Source organism: Tachypleus tridentatus, chromosome 8 (genome assembly GCF_004210375.1).
Source record: "Tachypleus tridentatus isolate NWPU-2018 chromosome 8, ASM421037v1, whole genome shotgun sequence".
Taxonomy (NCBI): domain Eukaryota; kingdom Metazoa; phylum Arthropoda; class Merostomata; order Xiphosura; family Limulidae; genus Tachypleus; species Tachypleus tridentatus.
In genome coordinates, this window is record NC_134832.1 from 95,702,405 (window position 1) to 95,724,659 (window position 22,255).

Below are 22,255 nucleotides of genomic sequence, written 5' to 3' on the forward strand. Positions count from 1 at the left end.
TCACACAGAACATTAACAAATTTAACGTTCTGCGCATCCTACTGTTCCGGGTGGACAATAACTATTTTAAGCTGTCAAGCATTATCTAGACATTTGGCACTTAGGTCTAAGTGATTTAAGTAATAAATTGACATTCAATCTGTACATTCAAATTACTACAGTGTCATATTACATGTCATAGATCACTGACCTATTTGTTATTTGCTGCCCTTTCCTACTTCAGCAAACAAAACTTACATTTCTCCATCAACTTTAATAACTTTCTGCTCTCCTGCTTTGTTTAATGCTTTAGAATAGTCATCTTTTGACCAAAGCACAAGCACTGTGAGAGTTAGTAACTCTGAAAGAACATTCTTCTGTTACGTTTGCTTCTGAAACGCTTTTTATGTGTAAATAGCATCATGCACCTGTGTTTATACAACAACAAACGTTTCTGTCATACTCTCAACCAGTACGTCTCCAATAATGATTTGCCACAAGGATACATAAATATTTGCTTCAAAAGTGGCTAAAAATCCTATTATTTTGAACGTTAAGCGATAAGAGAAAGCATCAACTCCAGATGAGAAAATGTTAAACTCAACTCAACTCAATCATCTGACAGATGCAAAAGAACTCTAGTGTTACTGATTAGTTGTGTTAGTCTTAACACTCACCTACGAGTATTCTGTCAAGTCATACAAGAACCTTTAGTTTACACTCTTAGCAAGTCAATAAAAAGAATATCAAGGAAATTTATTTATTTATATTTTTATTACAGAATTTTAATAACGTGATTAGTTTGTTTGTTTGTTTGTTTTGAATTTCGCACAAAGCTACTCGAGGGCTATCTGTGCTAGCCGTCCCTAATTTAGCAGTGTAAGACTAGAGGGAAGGCAGCTAGTCATCACCACCCACCGCCAACTCTTGGGCTACTCTTTTACCAACGAATAGTGGGATTGACCTTCACCCCGCGGCTGAAAGGGCGAGCATGTTTGGGGCGACGGAGATGCGAACCCGCCACCCTCAGATTACGAGTCGCACACCTTAACACGCTTGGCCATGCCGGGACTAACGTGAGTAGGAATTCTTCATCAAATTTATTCCACTGGCTATATGCAGGCCTCCTTAAAAGTTCAAAGAGGTCCGTTTTTTTTTTTTGTTTTTTTTGACAGAGGCCTGGCATGGCCGAGCGCGTAAGGCGTGCGACTCGTAATCCGAGGGTCGCGGGTTCGCGCCCGCGTCGCGCTAAACATGCTCGCCCTCCCAGCCGTGGGGGTGTATTATGTGACGGTCAATCCCACTATTCGTTGGTAAAAGAGTAGCCCAAGAGTTGGCGGTGGGTGGTGATGACTAGCTGCCTTCCCTCTAGTCTTACACTGCTAAATTAGGGACGGCTAGCACAAATAGCCCTCGAGTAGCTTTGTGCAAAATTACAAAACAAACAAACAAATCTATTTTTTGAGGCTCTTGGCTGTAATAATAACAAAATTATAACACATGAAAACAAAATAAGACAATAATTAATCCAAAAGGTGAAACATTATTTGAATATTTAATTTGTTTTATAATTGCAGCTCTAAGCTGAAAGTGTGACACATTTTGGTCTCATTCGGAGGCACATAAAAACAAGTAGTGAAACTTAAATGCAATAAAATACAAGTGTCCAAATTTGAGGTCATTTTGAACTTGAGGTCCAGGTCAAATGTTTCTCCTTTTCCAATTGACCTTAGCTTTACATATTTTTAATATAATCTACATACTAAAAAAATGAAGTCAAGAGAAAAATGAAATTCAAAACAAACCAAGCCCTAAAAGCTTTTCACACCTGTTCAAAATCCACTCCCAACTATTTAGTCTAACATGCAGAAGCAAGGCCATGTCTTGTACCATAAAATCAGGGACAACTCTGTGCAATTAATCTTTTGTATAGTTCTCATGGAGAAACCTTATGAACTAATAAGCTAACTCTACATTTGTAGACTTTGAGATTATTGGATTTGAAATATATGTATATATAGTTAAATTGAGCACATATAGAGAAAAACACAGCTAATAATATTATTGAATAAATTCAATACTATTTCAATTCAACAGAAAATAAACGTAGCTATTAATTTGTGTTTATTTTTTATTTTATAAAATGTAACGTTTAAAACACTTTTCCAAAAAGCATTCTCAATTTAATAAACATGGCGTCTAACGTATTAATAGGACCTGTTTACAGATCTCTGAGGTAAATAACATATTTAATATCATATAATTTTTACTTCTTTCTTTATATAAGCGTACGTATTACTTTAATAAAACATAATATTTATTTCTTTAAATTAGTGTAATAAACCGTTGGTGCTAAGAGTAATAACGTTGATCGTTAATGATACTGATAATGATAATTGAGCACGAAAACCTCGATTCAACCTAATATTAAATTTAGTGTTCTTATCCTGTTATAATAAAAAATAAATAAATTATGCGACGTCATTTTTCATCTTAATGCAACAAAACAAATCCTAAATTGAAACTTGTTTTAGCTCTGCAGTTCACTTATCAAAACAAATTTTCCAATGTTCTAAAAATTGAATTTTTTATTAGTTAATTGGCATTCTACGACTATCACTGAAATTATTTTGATATTCTTTGTATCATATATATTTACAAAAAGTACAGTTAATGTTTATTTGACAGTTTTGTAACTTTATTCAACAAACGTTTGATACCTAATTTCCTGGGAAGTTTCATGAAGTTGGAAAAACATAAGCCCAAACCATGTTAATGTTACAAAGTATCATAAGGAAACAAACAATAAATGACTTCTGCATCTTTTAAACTGAAGAGTGAGCTTGGCTAATCATTTTCATTGTTTTCATTCTAACCAGATTGATTTACCCATCAACTAGTAACACTAGACTTGCATTGAAACTATCACCCTTACTACTGTTACTGCTTTTTTACATATACACAAATGTTCATATGTCTTCTCGTTCCTACTCAAAGTTTGTTTTGACCTGTATAGCAGAAAAGCTTGCATTATTTATTATTTATATGTTTTGTCCTGTTAAAAACTTTCATAAAATTTTGTTTCTAGTTATCATTATTATGTTCTGTTTAATTCATGGATTTTCCCACTTTTCTCATGATAGGTAGGCCTTCTATATTTCCTAGACTTGATTGGTCATGTTTGTGAAAAGTTAGGCTTAGATCTATACAAGTGTAATCAAAAGGAGGCCAGTGTTTCAACTATTATGATGTATGATGAAAATTCTGAGCTTGATTTTGTAAATTTGATCATTTCAGTTCCTAATGCTGATTTAACATTACTAAATTGAAACAGTCATGTTTATTTTATTGTCATAAATATCTATTCTCTAATTTAAGCTTTTTAAATATTTGGCTTAGCAGCATTAATTTTCTTTGAGAATTTCCATAAACATTTTGCAGTTTAATGCATGTTAATGTAACTGAACTGTGTACATTGTACTGTGTTATCACATATATTTATTTACATTCAGTTGAATTTCATAGAAAATGTATTTGTATGAAGCAGGTTGAAGGTGCAGCTTGTCCTTGATTAAATGTTTAGTGACTAAAATAGCATAATAAGCCAAATACAAAACCAAACTTCTAATAGTTTCAGCTTCTTTCAATGCATTTTACAAAGTGTTCTCTTGTATAAAGTACAACTTTTCTTAAAAGAAAAATGAACAAAAATATATATTTGTGGGGATTCAAAATTTTGAGTTTATGGTCAGTGGATTTACCCATGATTTTGATTGAAGATCAGAGTCAACATTATATCTACAGTATGGTTATGAATAAATGTTCAGTAGACTGAAATAATGTTTTGAGTAAGAGTCTGTTTGAGGGCACTAGTCATCTATCAGACAAGTGGGGGCTTAAGTTGGTCACCTGAGGAAGGTTTTAGTCATGAACAAATGACCAATAAATTACATAAATATGCTGATGATACTAAAGTCTTGATTTTTACTGGCTGTGAAGAGAATGTTGCTGCCTTACAAAAAGAATTTTGATTATTTGGTGAGTTGGGTGAATAAATGGCAGATGGTTTTCAATTATAATAAATGAAAAATCATGCATATGGGATATAACCTTTAAGGTTAAGAATAATTTTGATAGAAATAATCATATTGATATGGATTTTGTTTGTTTTGTTTTTGAAGTTCATGCAAAGCTACATGAGGGCTATATGCTCCAGCCGTCCTTAATTTAGAAGTGTGAAACTAGAGGGAGGGCAGCTAATAATCACCACCCACTGCCAACTCTTGGGCTACTTTTTTACCAACGAATAGTGGGATTGACTATTATAGTGGGATCACTATATAATGCCCCCATGATTGAAAGGGCGAGCATGTTTGGTGCAACGGGGATTCGAACCCACAACCCTTGGACAACAAGTCAAATGCTTTAACCCACCTGGCCATGCTGGGCCTTAACATTGATATGGAAGAAAAGGATCTCGATGTTCTAGTTGATCAGTCTCTTAAGCTATCCAAGCAGTGGGCTGTTGTTACTGATAGGGTAAATAAGATTTTATTGAAAACAACTCTAATGGGGCTGTAATTTCATTGTATAGGTTATTATTAGTTGAGCTATTTTTGGAGTATGTATTCAGTCTTGGAACTTTTAACTTAGGAAGTGCACTGAACTGTTGGAAAGTGTTGATAGGAAGGCTACCAAGGTGAGAACTGGAATGGAAAGATTGTCAAATGAGGAAAGGTTAAGATCTTGGAAATTTCTCTTTTGAAAAGAGTTGAAAAGTGTCTGTGCATACATAATTTTTGTGGGTTTGTTTTTCAAGTATTTTTAAGATTTAGTTAAAAAATAAGGGTGTAACAATAAGAATGGTTAAAACAGTTGTTAAATCATCATTATCTTAGTTCACCCTGTAGTTTAGTAAGACTTGTATGATATATGCATGACAAACCAAGTTGTGTATTGTATCTTAAGAATAAACTGAAATTAATAGAAATTTTTACAAGGAATTAGTGATATTAATCTAAGTCTTTTGGTACAAGTATTAGAAATTTTAAAGTCTTTGCTATCTTATCTCTCAGATAAGACATCATGATACTGCCTTTTTTTAAGTAAATTAAAAACCTTTATTAATCATAAGACCTTCGGGTGATTTTGAAGCCTCAAAGTGATTGAATAATTTTAGTACTTTAGTTACATTACTGTAATAATTTGAACTCAGGGTTACAATTCAGGTAAGTAATATTTACCAGTAAATATTCAATTATATTGTTGGTTGTTTGGTAATTTAATAGATATATAAATTAACATGAATAATAATAATATGGGCCATACATACATCACAGATTAACATTTATTTTTACATTTAATATCCAAATATGCAGAAGCTTTAACACCATCTCTTGTTCTATCCATTAGGTCAGTTTGTACTAGGAGAGCATGCATCCAAGAGTATAAGCGTTCAATCCAGACAACAAAGTCTTGTAAAGAATTGATGGAATTTTTTGATGATCCAAAAAACTGGGGTGCTCAAGAAGTTAAGTCAGGTAAATAAATAAGAAAACATAGGTAGTAAAGAAAAAAGTCTTCTGTCACATGGTTAATTATTCCGTGAGGAAGTTATCAGTTGGTGTTTTTGGATAAACATGAACCACTCATTTTATATAATTGTAAAACTTGAATCCCAAAACTAAGAACTTTTTGTTTGTTTTTTGTAAAAAAAGGCTACCCACTAGATGGGAATATATTTGCATTTACAGTTGTTTTGGTGAGTTTCACAGTGGTGTGATGTGAATTAATAATTCTCATTTTCAAGTAACATTAACTTCTGATGTAATGTTAAACAGTATTAATGAGAAATGAATATTTTTTGCAGCTTTTCAGTTTGTGTTCTAGGAATTTAATAATAGAAGTGCTATACTGCTGTAATTTTGATGCCTTCATATTACAATGTCAGTATTAAAATGAAAGACAAATTATTGGATAAACCTCAAAAGTTTTATTTCTAACAAAGTATCTTACTTCAGCTAACATACACAGAGGTTCTAGTCCAGTGCTGGCTCCTATTTGCAAAAATGTTTTTGCAAGCTGCAAGCATTTTACTCCCATGCATCTTTAGTTTACATGGTTTAAGTGATTCTCACATGCATATTATCATATGATACACCTTCACCAGTTGTAGTGGCACACACCCATGTGACTCATAATGGGGTAAGCAAAACTGGGTGTCTTATAAAAGATAAGAATTGAAATGTAGGTGGCAATGGCTGTTCAACTCTCCCAGGCCACAGTGTGCAACATAATAAAGAAGGATTTCCATATGGAAACAAGGCAAACAGGATATGGATTCAAGATAATCCTACAGTTTTACATGTGTACCTAAGTCAGTTGGAGAATGAAATGGGCATCTGTGCTATTCTGTATGAAGACATTGGTTAAACTGTTAGATGGAATGCCATTGGATTTCTGTGCAATCATATGGTTCAGTCAGTCAGGTACTGGGAATCCATAATATTTGTACAATAAATGGGTCATGGAAAATATTCTGGAGTGGAAGTGGTGAATTTTAGACATAAAAGCCTGATAACTGATCCTTTTGCAGACTATGTAATATAAACTGTAACAATATGGTGAGGCTTCTAAGTCTTTTAATATAATTTACTCAACCTTGATATATCTATTTAGTCAGAGCTTGGTATATTTTAAAGTTTTGTTTGGGTACTTTTTTTTTGTGGATACTTTACTGCCAAACACAATTAGATGCAAAATTGTTTTGTAATGTTTTAACTTGTACTTACTAAACCTGTAAGAAAGAAGAATAGTATATTGTTCTCTGTTGATAGATAAAGAACTGTCTTCAATTACTTGGTTTAGTGATGTTACAGAATTGTATACATATATATTAGATTGATTCTAGGTTTACATTGTGGTTGGCATACTTATAACTAAGCATTTGATGCATAATAAAGTATAATTAAAAAAATGAATTCCAGGGTAATAAGAGCAGAAAATAAAACAAATTACTCCTTACAAGACCTATATGAAAAATATGCATTTGTTTTTTCAGGAAGAGCCTGGAGAAAGGATGACTTGAGAATTAAAAGTAATGTTGATCTCCACAAACTTTGGTATGTGTTTGATAATTTACTCATAGCACCATTAAGTTAGTTTGAAATTTGTTTTACACACTACTGACAAATACAGTATTAAAATTAAACCATGCTAAAACTAATACTTTAGTGGTAATAGTTACAGAAACTATTGGTATTTTTCCTCAAAACCTGTTATATAACAAGCCTTTGCTAGGACGTAGCTACACACATAATTTTACCCACATTCATGTCTTTACTCTCTAAATAAGTTTCAATTGCATTAGTTTTGCTAGTCATTGTTACAGCTTGTAAATTTTGTGCCCAAGGATGCAGGCTGTTTTGGTGAGATTGCTGATCAAAATAGCTACCAACATTAACTCAAACAGTCAGTGAAATTGTTGTTAGTATCATAAAATTACCATTAGTAGGTATCACACAAGTTCTTGTAACAAGCATTGGTTATTTGCTTAGCTGTCAAAACCAAAGTAGTGTCTTTAATTATCCCATATTTTTTTTAAAGCAGTTAAGTTTGTTAGCATATTGTTTAATGTAAAGATAAATAAGACCACTTGCATGTTGTTATGTTATTTTTAATTCTTGATTAATTTTTTTTTAACTTTTTAAACTTATTATTCAACTCTCTATCATTAGTTTTTTAGTTGTTTTTAGTTTGTTAGATATTTCTTCTGATTAAGCAAAGGTTGCAGTGATGGGACATTAATAAATGCTCACATAAGTATTGGTTAGTGATATTGTTACTATCACTGGATATTAATTAGTTATGTCTTACATTTTAGTTGCCAATCTGCTTTGTCTTCAGGGAATTCATGAGAAGGATTGTATGTTATGACAGGAGCCAGGATTTAGTTTGTGTTTTTTGTTGTTAAGGGTGGGTTGCTCTAAATATATTACATTCTTCTTCTGTTAAGATTTGAATCAGTTATATGAATGTTTTAAAGAGAGTTATTAAGGTTTTGCTGACATTTGTGCTAGGCTAAGTTGAGTTATCAGTTAGATGGATGTCAAATGCTTCTTTTTTTTGGTTGTTGGTTCATATTACATTATTATTTTAGTATTATCCAATTTTTTAAAAATATTTTCTCTGACATGATGGGCTATTGTAGATTTGGCTGTTTCTATCAAATTCCAACTTTTATTGATTATTTATGTTTTTACAATATGTTAGAGTCCACATCACAAAGAATGTTGTCAGTTGCTATGCTCCCCATTGGATCAGTAGGAGATTTGATGTGTACCTACTGTGCTTTTATTGTATTGTTGTTTTTAAATATTCATTTTGTGTAGTGTTTACACATACTCTGTATCTTTTCAGAGACCATTTTGTCTGCTATTATCTTTCAACTTCTTGGTTTTTAACTTATTTTCTTTATCAAATCTTTCATATATCCATTTTAAAGGATGGTTATTGTGATATGTTTTTTTTCTTCTTAGTATGGAGGCTAGGCAGTGAAGACACCCATTTTTGATATTATAAAAATATATGTATTGTTCTAAAAAGACCAGTTTTTAGTTTATTGCAAACATATAATCTTGACTGTATTTTTTCATATATTATCTACAGAGACATTTATGTAGTTTTTTCTTTCTTACAAAGAATGTCAGGACAGGAATAGAAACTGAAACAAGTTACTAAAGTGCAACCAACAATATTGACAATATAATCATTATCTTGTATTGTTTGAATTATTTTCAAGTTTACATTAAAACGTGAACAGTAGATCATTTTTATGATCTGGGATTTTTAAGTTGCTACTGGTACTTTCTGTCTCTCCTTGGCATATTTTTTATATTACTGTCAAGAAAAACTTAAAATAATATTTTTCTTCATGGTGAAACTAACATAGAAGTAAGAAATTGATAATATTATTGCATGCTGTGTATCACACAGTATTTGGCTATTGTTGTTTTCTCTACTTACTCTCAGTAATTTACGAAACCTCGAAGTTAAATATATTCCTTCAAACTGCTTTCACTATCTGATATTTTAAAGTTTTAGAATTTTTATATTAAAAACAAGTAATAAGTTTAAATTTAAATAGCTGAACAAACCCGTTAGATATATTTTATAAATGGTGTATGCTCAAATAAATAAAATCTTTGTAAATCTCTTGTAAAACAATTATCACAACAGTCGTACACAAGCAGTAGCTCAATCTTCGTGACCTTCAGGTAAAAAAAGTTGCTTGTTCCTGGTAGTACCTACATCTAGACACTTGGATTGTTTTAAAATTTTCGTTGTTGAATATAGCCACAATTTATAAGTGTAGTAGCAGGTTGTCTTTTGAAAAAAATCCATGTAGCTGCTTGTTTTTGTTCAACCCAAGATTGTCTTAGAGGTAGCTCCATTTTTCTTTTCCTTAGAACACCACTTTTGTGTGCTGTATATGCATGTCTATATTCCTTTAAAGTTAACTATGATAGTCTAAGATGGAAATGTGTATGTTATACTAAATTTAATGGGGGTAGCATAACTTATTTTAAGTATTTGTGTGATGAATATGTAGGTGAACGTTTACACAGAAATGCTAGTATATATGATCAAAGTGTATAAATACTATGTAAAAAAAATTATTTGATTCTTCTTTGTAAAGCATTCTTTTATGATTTTATTTCTTCTATTTCTCTTTCTCATTTATTATTTATAACTTATAATTAATTATTCATACTTTTTAGCATAATTATAAATGTAGCATTATGTAATGTGTTTTTTTGTGTAGAGAAGCTATTTTTCTAACTGTTGAGTTTGTTTTTGAATATGGTTATATTGGCTTGAGTAAATTGATATATGTAACAGTAACAGTATAATCATTGTCTTGTAGTGAGATTTTGCCACAATGAGTTAGTAATATCTAATGCAGTGTAAATAAATTCACTCCAACTTTAGAAAAACAATAAGAGTACAATATTTACTATTTGGCAAATCAAGTTGTAATTGATAATGTCACAAAAGTACTGAACAGGACAACTAGAAAAATTTGATTATATCATGAGCTAGAAGATTCATAGTTTTGTTTTTTGTGCTAAGGAAAGCAACGAGATATAAGCAGTATTTAAACTTAGTGTAGTGGATAATAACTGTCAAATAATATGTTAATTAACTGTAGATATAACTATAAGGAAACCTCCTCTCAAAAGAAAGTAAAATATTTAAACTATAATTAATTATTAACAGGTATATTCTGTTGAAAGAAAGAAACATGTTAAGAACAGTAGAACATGCTGCAAAGAGTGAATGGGAACTTTTTCCTAGTCCAGAAAGAATTGACAAGGTAAGAAGCAACTCATACTAGTAATTAATTTGCACTTACTTTAATGATACTTATTATTACATTTATGGAATAAGCAAACTCAAACTAGAATTACAGAAGGATTTCACTAGTAAAGCTTTAAAACTTGATAACAAGAAATCAACTTTTTAGAAAATAAATGTCTTAAGACAATGCTTTTATTTAATAAAACTTTATTTTTATTGAGGTAATAAGTGTGTTAAAACATTACACAATAACTGGAAATGAATTTACTACTTTTCAAATGACCAATGAAAAGTTTACCAATAAGAAATGTATTTTAACTACCAATTAAGCTTGTTAAGACTAAAGTTTTAAAAAAGTTAAATATTCCTTACTACAGCTTGTACTTAAACTATTTTTAATCTATTTTTTATATTTTTTAGAACCATCAAATACCCCTGCAAGTTTATTATCATTTACACAGAGTTATCCTTGTATTTCTGTTAGTAATCATTGATTGTAGTTGCTCCAAGATCTGGAAGCTCAGTGAAATTCCCTGACTAATTGTTGAACTCATTGATTCATTATTTTTCATATGAGACTAATGTTCTTTCCTACTTGTTTGTGGTTATTTTAAAGACAATTTTTAACTACTGTTCATAAAATATGAGAAATCATCAGGTACAACAGTCTAAGGTTAAGTAACATTTTTAATTTTAAAGTATACTTGAAAATATAAGAAAATGTAAGAAATTGAAAATGCTACTGTTTGGGTTTCTCTCTACAAATGTTTATAAGACTCTTAAAATTAGTAAATATTTTTGTTGAGGAGAATAAATATTACTTTGTTATATTGATTATACATTAGAAAAATACAAAACATAATAATCTCAGGGTTTAATGTACGTAATCCATGTATTTACACTTTATGAAATATAAGCTTGTATAGTAAAAGATGCTTTATAATAAATCAGTCAGAAGGTTGAGAAAGGGGCACGGAAGACTGAGATATCTGGCTTTAGTCCATTGTTACTAAATAAACTAATTTGTTGTTAAAAATAATTATCCTGAAATAACATGTTACAGAACTAGTAAACATTCTTGCTTCAGTGTGTGATAGATAACTTATAATTCAGAAAAAACAAATTCACTGAAATCCTGAAAAAAATACCAAAAAAAACAGTTAAAATATTTATTATTTGGTAAGAAAACTTGTGATAGTAGGAGGTGAACTCTTTGAAGTGATTTATAAGGTGGAAATCAAAGTTTTATTAGAAATATTAAAAATATGGCAGTGTGAAAAAATATTTATTTACAAATATTTTGAAATTTTTATTTTTAATTCCATCATCAACTTGAAAAATGTAAATATAATTACCAACTTGTATAGCATAAAAATATCATAAGTTTCTAAGGAAGAAGTTATTAATATAGGTGCAAGTTTAAAAAGAACACACTAACTCTTTCTGTATGGAATCAGACAATGTAACAAACCTTGTAATCACAAAGTAACCATCATTTTCCATACTATAACTTTTAATATGTTTTGTGCATCTTCATGAAATTTGATGAACTTTAGAAGGTGAGGTAAGAGTGAATAATGTGTGGGAAAGTTAGGAATTTTGTGTTATTTATTATAGCATCCACGCCCACATTTTCTTAAGTTTATAATCCAGACAAAGGATGGGTATCTCAACTTGTTAGCTGTGACATAGCAGTTCATAGAATGGCAGTAAGTGTTTTAAGTACAAACTTTTAGCTTATAGCTCTGTCATCTCTTGATCAATTTGAGATCTAATTACAGTTTCAGACTTAGGAGGTCAAACCTTTCAGTTGATGTATATAACCATGCTCAAAGTCTCATAGATTAACTTACTCTATTCCTGCCCAAAAGAATTTCAAGTGCTGTGCCTATTGAAGATTCCTCTTGTTTTTTATAATTCTGCTTTGTTTTTGACTGAAAATATTGCAGATATTTCATTGATGTGACAGGAGAGAAACATTCTTTGCAAGTTATAAATTGAACTACAAGTTAGTCTTGCTAATATTTTGTATAATTCTGCTTTATTTCCCTGAGATTTGTAATAACTTTTTTTAAAAACATATATAATTTATTATATGTCATTGAGCCAAACACCATAGCATATTCTTTTCCAGTGGATTGAGTGATACCTTGTTTTTAATCTACTTTCCACCCTCTAATGTTTTCCTTTATTTTTACACATATTTAAATAATACTTGTGTGTGTACCAGGTTGAAGAAAGTATGAAGAATTTAGAAGAGGTGATCAGAGAGCGTAACCGTGCATATTATGTGTTAGAGACAGGAGAAACTGGAGAAAGGCCATCAGAAATCCGTATTGATCCATTTGGAAATGAGTACAAGTAAGTTTTGTTTTTAATACAGACAGGAATTCTTGATTGAGTTGTTCAGTAATTTCAAAGTACACAAAATTGATCTATTGACTGGATATATTGTATGCATTTTTATATATATAGAAGTATTTGTTCATTGGATACTTTCATCATGTTTATTGTAGTGTGTTGGTTAAAATATCTTATTTCATTATTTCATAATCAGTAAATAATTTATGTTTATTTAGGATTATTCTAGTAAATTTTGATAAATTCTTCAAACAATGTTTGTATGTAGTGATGACGTTACTGTAAACCTTAGACATGTGTACTATAATCATTGTACTACAGAGATTATAATTGTTCGTTCCTGGAGTGGGGCTTTTTTCATTTCAAGGAGTGGTTTAGAGACTTATACTTATGAGTATGAATTAGGAGTTTACCTTCATTTAACATGTATGATCAGAAGGGTTGTTGATAAATAAATGTAGTTATACACTGTTTGATCACTCAGCATGTTTTATCAAACTAATTTATTGTAGTTACCATTACATTTACAGTGTTTTTATTGTCCTTTTCATGAAAGAATAGGAAGTAGAAAGTAATATAATCCAATCACAGCATCTTAAATAACTTCTGCATTAGGTAAAGTTACCAGTCAAATCTGTAAGATGGAAGTGAGCTTTTGAGAAATTCAGTTTTTGATCAGTAAATTTCATCATTAAAATACCAAATGGAATATTGCACATTTGATTAAATGCTTCTGGAAAATTCTTTATCCTATGCCACTGGTCAACCATTTAAGGTAAAGTTATTCTATTCTTTATTTTCATACTGTGATGGAACATACTCTGAGGTTTCTTCCAATTTATTCTCTATTTCTGGAGAACAAGCCAGTTCCCGAGACTTTCTGGCTACAATCACAATGTTCTCAAGATTATTTATGTTTATATCTTAGTTACTTTTTTCCTATTATCTTGCCACAAGAGGTTGGAGACATTGAAAGGAAATTTTGACTTGCCCTTTTTCTGTAGGTTGAAATTTGTATATTTGTGTTTTATTGTTTTTAGGGCTAATCTTGGACCTATTTTAAAAATACAGTACATACAAAAATCACTGTCTTATTAGATGCAGAACGTAAAATGAAGGGTGCTGACATGATCATTTGCAAGCAGAATGAGAACACATTTTCTCCAGCCAACTTGCTAATTACTGATGTGGCTGTGTTTTACAGCAGAAAACTTAGAACATCAGAAGGATGTTGGTCCAGAGATAAATAATAAAAATATCTTTCTCTGTGTTTGTGTTATAACTGCCATTCACTAAGAGAAAACTCCCTTGTGTTGAGTAAAACTTTGTACTCATAATTACATGATAACAGGTGTTAATAGAGTGGGTGGTTATAGGTTATTATATATCTTCTAATAGCATAGTAACTTGACCCTCATTTATTAAATGACAAGAAGTATTTAAAAAAGTTCTGAATTCAAGCCATTGATACCATATTGAGTGTTTTGGTGTGAACCAGAAAAAAACTATGATTTGGTGTACTAATTTCTGCCAAAACGATGTTGAAAAGATGAAAGAGAAAAAAATAGTACTTTTTGATATTATGTCAAACTGTTATTTACTGTTGTTTAAGTCTTGTAGCTTATATGTGTTTGTATTTCAACAAAGAAAGTAACACAATATTAAATTTTTTCTTTGATTGCTAGTTGTAGCTATTTTATCAGAGTTTTCACCAATGAAATGAAATAAATAAGGGTCCAATAAGAGGACCAAAACCTTACAGTAAAGAGCGAAATTTAACTTTCAAATATCCATGTTCAGTTTCCATATAATAAAAGGGCTGGAAATTGCAATAAAATGTAATGTGTGAATGTTGATGTGATTTGAAAAAATTTATTTAATTTGTTATTTAAATGAAGAGGATGATTAAATTCTGCTTTGAAGATGAATATGTTCCTTTAAAGTTTGGTTTTATGATTTTTCAGAAGATGAATTTGGATAAAACATTCTTACCCTTATATTTGAGGAACATCAGTAGTCAAAAGAATATAAATACACTAAAACAAACATGACATATGTACTATTATCCAAATTATCTTTTAGTATAGTTATACAAACATAAAATTTTATGAATAGTGTGTGACTTTAAGGCACTTTACTTTTTAGTGTCCATACTATGTATTGTCACAGACTTCTACTTCCTTTAGTTTTTTATTTTAGATTAAAATTTTGTGTCTTTTAGAAGGCTTTTCAGGATTTATAAATACACATACCTATTTATTTAGATGTGTGTGTGTGTGTGTGTATATGTACATCTATATAAAATGTTGATAAACAGAAAAGTGATTCAAAATTAACATTCTTTTTTGTATGTTTTAATACATTATGAATTTCTTTAAAATGTAAGATTCATGATTATAGCTTGTGATAATATGTATAAGCACTGCCTAGAATGGCTGAAGAAGAATGCTTATACATGATACTAGCAGGTGATATCTGTTTAGAATAGTGGATGTGGTCAAGTGATATCCTGGAATACTTATACATCATTTTAACTTGTATCAATGTTTGCAAGCACTGTTTAGAATAGCTAATGTGGTCAGGTAACATCTTAGAACACTTAAATCTGGTGACGATTCTTGTTGATTAATGTTGCTTTCTGAGATTCAGAGTTTGGGCAAATGATTGGAGGATGTTTTTCAGTAGAAATTCCTAGCAAGAACTTGTATGTCAACAAATATGACCTTAGATAGTGTCATGGTGCAAGATTCTTTCTGTGGATCTAATGGTTTTACTACACTGATTGTGTATGTATGAATATATTTTGTAGTTAACAACATGAATATGATATGGGTGTTGAATTAAGACAGGAAATTTACTTTTGTTTTGATTAATTTTTCACATGTCATCTTTGAAGTTGATGATAATCCGATTGAAAAGTTGTATGTTCACTGAACCATCAGCAGGAGATAAACCTTTTTGGTGTTGATTTTCATGTACTTTAAGTGTATTTAATTAGATGTGTGTATATTATAGTATATGGTTATTTGACATTATATTTGGATTGGTTTGTGTATACAGTTGAACCCTGGTTTGGGTTACACTGATTGCCATATATACTCTTTATATAATGTGACCAAAATTTCAGATCATGGGATACCTTGATGTATCCCATGATGTAACCTTGACTTCAAAGCTAGCACCAAGTAAAATATTTGTACATGAGAGAGTAGTCAGATTGAGAATAGCTTGCTGTAATAGTAATTATCTACTGGAAGAATATTTTCATTGAAGGAAAATATAAACTTTTCAAAGAGATGAAAAATTTGTCTTTGTTAGCTTCTTTATTTTGACAAAACCTTGATGTTGATGAAGAATTGATAGTTATTGGATCTTAATAGAAAGATAAACAAAAGATTACAATGGAAAGTGAAATCAAGATTACTGGTGCTTTCAGAATGAAAGAAACATGGTGTATAATTAAATTATTTTGATTAAGAAATGTATCTGATTTGCAGGATTGTAATAATTTTGAACTTGGTAAGTGTTGCTGAGTATTAAACCTTATTGTTATTTCTAAATTTTCTTAGTTATTTTATTATTTATTTCAAGGTTTCATCATGCAATTTTTGTTGGGTAGGTTAACATACTCCTTTGTTTATATTAAAATGAAGATTGAGTTAATTTTGTTTGAATTATACATATTGCATGTAACTTGTTTAATAAATTATTTTGATGTTGTTTTAGGTTAGGAGCACTTATCACTATCTATAACAGTATAATTTATGTTATCAGCTTCTGTAATGAACATTTTTGTGGTTCTGAGGTAATTCCTTTCCCTATTTGAACTGGCCTTTTACTTTAGGGCTAAGCTTGTCTTAGCCGTTAATATAGGTTATAAGGTTTAAGATTTGCAGTGTAATGCTATTGAAATTGCAGTCATAGTTACATTATAAGAATTATTATTAATTTCATTGTTGTGATGGAAAGTTCTGCTGAATGGCTGCCTTTCTTCTAGTTGGTAGTTGAAAGTTAAGAATGCTGTACCTGAACCATATGATCTCATCCTGTATTTACTGTGTGCATAAGGTGCTTCTCAGGTTGAATATATCAAAAACACTGTCTTCACAATGAGATAGTGGTGGGAGAATCCTACATGTGTGAGAGATGGCTGTCCTCATTAACCATTAATGTCATTGTTCTCACTAACAGATTTATGCCACATAGAAGTCTAGGGGCTGGCTTAACTTGGAGTTTCATGTATAAAGTTGATATAAAAGGCTATGCTTCTGACCACTTGTCACTCTTTTCTTCAAATAATCAGTATATTGCCTGTGAATTATTTACATTCATAAAAGAAAACATTTTGCTCAAATTGTGAGGATCTAATGCTGGCTCTGCCAATTCTATAAGAAATTTTTTATGAAATTTTCTAACAAAAGGAAATAATTTGTATATTCTCAGTCGTGTTATAACAAGTTTGTGAACCATTTGTGTTAAGAGAAAATCCCAGATAAACCATCACCTCAGCATTTTGAAAACCTAATTTGAACTTGTAACAATTTTCTTTCTCCATTAATTCATGTCAATGTTGTAGTCAAGACCTTAGTGTCCAAAGTCAAGACTATGTGATAAATTATACAATGAAACATAAAGCAAGAAGAATAAAAATCATGTTTCAAACGTTATTAACATTTTAACTGCAAATAATTTCACCCCATGTTTTAATGTCTCCTCCTATGAAAAAAAACAAGGAAAGAAATGAATGAATACAAAAAATCAAGCAGGTCAATAAATAAAACAGAAGAAAAACTTGTTGTTTTTCAAGCATTTATGGTGGTGGTTTATTCTTTATGATCTTTAAAACTGAATGAGATCACAGTGTATTTGCCAGACATTTTGAATATCAAGGATATGCATGCCAGATGAAGTTTTGAAGGGTGGTCTCGAGACCTGCAACATTGATTCATGTTTTCATCATTGTATTTTGCTTTAATTCACTTTATTATTGTTACTTTAATTCCTTACATAATTATGCCAACATTATTCAATTTTTGATTATTTTAAACTTCGGTACCTTGAATTATAACTTGTATAGTAATTGCTGTTTTGCACTTTGTGAGTTTGACTTATTATATGTATGTGATGTTTTTTGTCTTTATTTGAGGTCATATTGCATTGAATATTGTTGACTATTAGAGTTTTGTTTTTATTACTTGTAATTTATGTTGTTTTCCACTGTCTCAGTCTTATTGTGAGCTTGCATTGTATTATGTTCAAGTCATTTTGTATTTTGTTCATTTCATCTAGTTATGTGAAAGCTGTAACTTGTAATTAAATAATAATCAGTTAGTAAACTAAACAAAAGTATAAACTTATGTTTAATTTTCTTCATTTTGAGCTTGTCCTGTATTATACTTTGTTCATTTAGTTTGACCATTACATTTTATAATCTGTTTACTTTTATTATGTGGTATTGATTTACATTCTGTTCATCATACCTTATTTTGAGCTGTACTGTATTATAATTAGAATTTGCTTGGTGTTATTTTGGTTGTACTTTTTAGTTTGTTTTATTTGGCTGTTGGATAATGTTTGTTTATTAAAGACTTCCTGTTGGCCTGCTGTATAATACTGAATAATGAATTCAACAAAATGTCATAACAGTATTCACATACCTAAATTTACTTAGGTTACTATATGGTGAAGTAATGTGGACTCCAAGCCCCATTGATATTATATACACTTTACCATCATAAGAGGCCTAATGGTATTTCTTTGGTTTGCTCATCCATGCTGAGCTGATTAGGCTTAACTGCAATCCATTGCAGAGGTTATGGCCAATAAAAATTCATTAGGAATCTACTTTGATTTCTTTTTCTTTCAATTTTGGCTCTAGTGAAAAAGAAAATAATTCTTTAGCATGCATGCATGTTCATTAAACAGTTGATCCATCATATGATACCAAATAATGAATTTGATGAAATGTTTTAACATTATTCACATACCTAAATTATTTTAGGTTCCTATATGGTGAAGTAAAATGGATTCAAAATCACATATATATTATAGTTGGTATCTTTATTTAGGTACATGCATAAATAATTTTTGAAATGTTCATGAATGTTTTTGTACTTAGCTATAGTTTTGAAAAAAAGTAAATGCTGTGGTTACACATTGTAGCACTCTTTTTAAGAAAGCTTGTATTTGCCTGATTACACCTATATTATCTTTCTCTTGGATATAAACCATACTTAAGCCTGGAGGTGGAACAGAAGTTTATACAACTTAGTATGAGCTAGGGTTTATTCTCGTTTGTAAGTAGTGGGAATGATTACTGAAATATGTAAGCTAGGATACTGCACTGTTACATAAGCATGGCAAAGGTGTGTTGTTATCATAATCCTGTTTGTCCTTTGTAAATTTGTTTCCTTCGTTGTCCCATATAGTCACTAAAACATACTTATGTAACAAGTCTAGTTGTCCAGTATTTTGTGACATTGTAAGTTTAAAAAACGTGCATCAGAGCTTTGTGCATCAACAACTATATTTTTGTTTGTTTACACTTACTGCCCCATTTGCATGTTTTCTAAGTCCATGTTCTTTTCTTGCAAATACATTTCTCCAAACCTCCTATTTTATTGACTTTAACTTACTGTTTCACGTTTGAACATCAGTGCAAACAAGAAGCAGGTAGCAGCAGATAATATTCTGCTTCATCATCTTTCTCTTGTGTGGACTTTGTCTTAGTAAAATATTGATGAGAACAGAAAAAATTATACCTTAGAACACTACACTATAGGTACATTCTACCATACGGTTGTGTACTCTTCAAATCATGAAACCAGTTGTAGAAGTATCCATGGAGATTTTTATTGAGATAACATTAGAAGATTCTGAATTTAGAAAGATGAACAAGTTTGATGCAGGAAAAACATAACCTGCTCCCTATCACAAAGAAACTTCAAATGTCAGTATCTTATTACATTAAGAAATCAGCTGACAGAATACCAACTTAAAGAGAAAATTCTTCATTTACTAAAGCATGGAAAGTATTAATTCAATGTTTAAGAATACACCAATGTGGAAAGTCTTAAAATCTGTAATTTTATGAGGCAACTCTCCATTCCAGAAAATATCTAATTGTAAAACATTAGCTTGCTTCCAATCATGCCTAATGCTATATAGGAAACCCTTACATTTCACATCAAGTTTAATGGTTAAGAATGATTTAGAGCACACTTTGAATTTTTTTGCCAAACTAGTATCTTGGGAACTTCATTTTTTTATGTGTTGTGGGGGTTCATCTATTTATTGACTATACCCTTTCTGTTAGAATTGCTATCTAGATTTTGGGCCTGCACCACTTTTTTATAATTTATATACATAATTAGAAAGGCACCAGGTTCCCCAGTGAATATGTTATTGTGGTTGTAACTGTGGGTTTATGTTTATGTGTATCATATTGCTCTTCACTGATTACTTCTTACAAAATGGTCTCTTCATTCTTCTTATCCACCATTTTGTATCATTGACCTTGGAATGGATACTCTCAGATAGGATTTGTCAAACCTGTATCTGAGTGCATACCCTTCTCTTAATCTCAGTGGTTTAGTGCAAATAAAAGGAATATAATTTGAGAATTGTCTAAGTCAGTTCTAATAATGTTTTCCAAAATAAAATTTTAAGCTCTCCCTCAGGTGGTTAATTTGATCTGACAAAACTAGGAACAGTTTAATTTGGTGATTAAAATTAGTAAAGGAGAGATGTAATACATTTTGAGGATAATGAAAATAAAGTGGTCAACTGGAAGCAAAATAAAAATGTTCAGTTCAAATACTATAACGGCTAAGGACACAGTAATCTATTTCATTTTTTAATGAATTTTCATTTCAGTTTACATACTTATCTACATTAACAATTCTGTACTCTGAATATATACTTCCAGTATCAAAATAATTTAAATAAGAACATGTTTCTTGATAGCTTCCCAAATAATTCCTTCCCTTATCTGGGTGTCTTAAAACATTAGCCTTTTGCAGCTTCAATACAGAAAAACAATTTGAAGATGGTGCTGATTATGTATAAAAAAATTGTTAATGAAAGGCATTAAAAGGATAGTGCAAGAAGAAAGATAAAACTAGATTAACAATTGCTGTGTCTCTGTTAGAAACAAATACAAATTTCAATTTCATTTCTAATACTTTTGTTTATAACAGTTGTTTTTAAAGTATTATTTCTCAATTCAGTAGAAATTTCCTCTCTTTACAAGTTTCATGGCTGTTATTTTTATTTATTTATTTTTTTCATGTATAACTAATGTTTTTGCTTTTTTTTCTTCAGACACCAAATGGAAGAACATGTGATTCCAAAAGAACTTAACAGTGATTATAATGAAGATGATGTGGTAGAGTTTTCTTCTGATGTCATAGACTTTCAGAGAAAGCTTAAAGAGCAAACTGTTAGAAATCAAATCAAAGAACATCAAAGAAGAAGAAACCATGTTCAAGGACTGCTTAAACGTTATCCTAATATTGACATGGAAGCTTTAAGAGAACAGTATCCTGATATTAATATTGAGGCTATACAAAAAAAAATAGCATGATATGTTCAAATTAATTGTCAAGACAGATTGCTAATTTGTATTTGTTAAATGAATTGATGGAACAAATTCTCAGGAATATGGAAGATTTCTTCAAGATTGTTGTGCTTTATTGAAAGTGGTGATCTTGAATGTTATGTTTTTTGGGTTGACATTTAACTCTAGTTTGTTTATTATTATTGACTTCTACTGTTTCTTTTAAACAAAATAATTCAAAAATAAATTACTAAGGAGGGTTGAGCTCTGGAGTGATAGTTAAAATGAAACATAGGTGTGACAGTTACTTGTAAAAATTTTAGTTTTAGCCATGTGTATTCTATCCTCAACAACCGTTCTTTAAAAATGTGTTAGATATTTATTAGAAACGGTAATCACGAAAGAGTGTAACACATGATATAACAATATAACTTTTTAAGTACTTTGAGGGCAGCCTACACATGAAACACAAGAAATTTCAAAACATGTGATTGGTCATCACTTTTGTTGCTTTCTCCAGCTTTACACCCATGATCAAATAGGTAATTTTTTGAAGTATTATAAAAAATACATAAAATGAATAACTTTATTTGTAATTGACTTTTACTTACTTTGGTGAATTGTGAAGTAGATTCAGATGGGTAAAAGGTTTATTTTAAGATACAAGTTCTGTTTCTAATTCACAATAAATATGATAAATCACTTGGATAGTGATAAATATTAACCAAAATATTTAAAAGTTTCTAACATAAATGGATTCATAAATTACAGATTAACAAGTTTTTAAATGTAATAAGATTTTCCTAGAAAGAAAACAATAAGTGAAATAGTGGACAATAAAACAAAATGAACAGGTATTTTTCAAATTGTTTTTCTTGTGTTTGAATATTTTAATATACAATTTGTTCTCAAATACACTAATTTCCTAGAGGAAAGTTTAGTAATTGTTCCAACAGAAGTCATCAGCAAATGTGTTGTAGAGTGACTTATGAAGAGACT

General features: G+C 30.3%; 1 protein-coding gene across 3 annotated transcripts; it reads left to right on the forward strand.

Annotated features, from left to right (window-relative positions):
• The first annotated feature begins 1,026 nt into the window (after positions 1 to 1,026).
• On the forward strand, positions 1,027 to 22,113 carry mRpL47 (mitochondrial ribosomal protein L47). Of its 3 annotated transcripts, XM_076450327.1 has the most exons (7): positions 3,210 to 3,229; positions 4,633 to 4,716; positions 5,392 to 5,519; positions 7,040 to 7,100; positions 10,258 to 10,354; positions 12,569 to 12,699; positions 21,022 to 22,113. In XM_076450327.1, the coding sequence occupies exons 1-7, from the start codon at positions 3,225 to 3,227 to the stop codon at positions 21,281 to 21,283; spliced, it is 768 nt and encodes a 255-aa protein (XP_076306442.1). In that variant the 5' UTR covers positions 3,210 to 3,224; the 3' UTR covers positions 21,284 to 22,113. The 3 variants fall into 3 exon arrangements, with proteins under 3 accessions (XP_076306445.1, XP_076306444.1, XP_076306442.1); XM_076450330.1 differs by lacking the exons at positions 3,210 to 3,229; positions 4,633 to 4,716 and adding an exon at positions 1,027 to 1,055; XM_076450329.1 differs by lacking the exons at positions 3,210 to 3,229; positions 4,633 to 4,716 and adding an exon at positions 2,074 to 2,215.
• Positions 22,114 to 22,255: the final 142 nt, after the last annotated feature.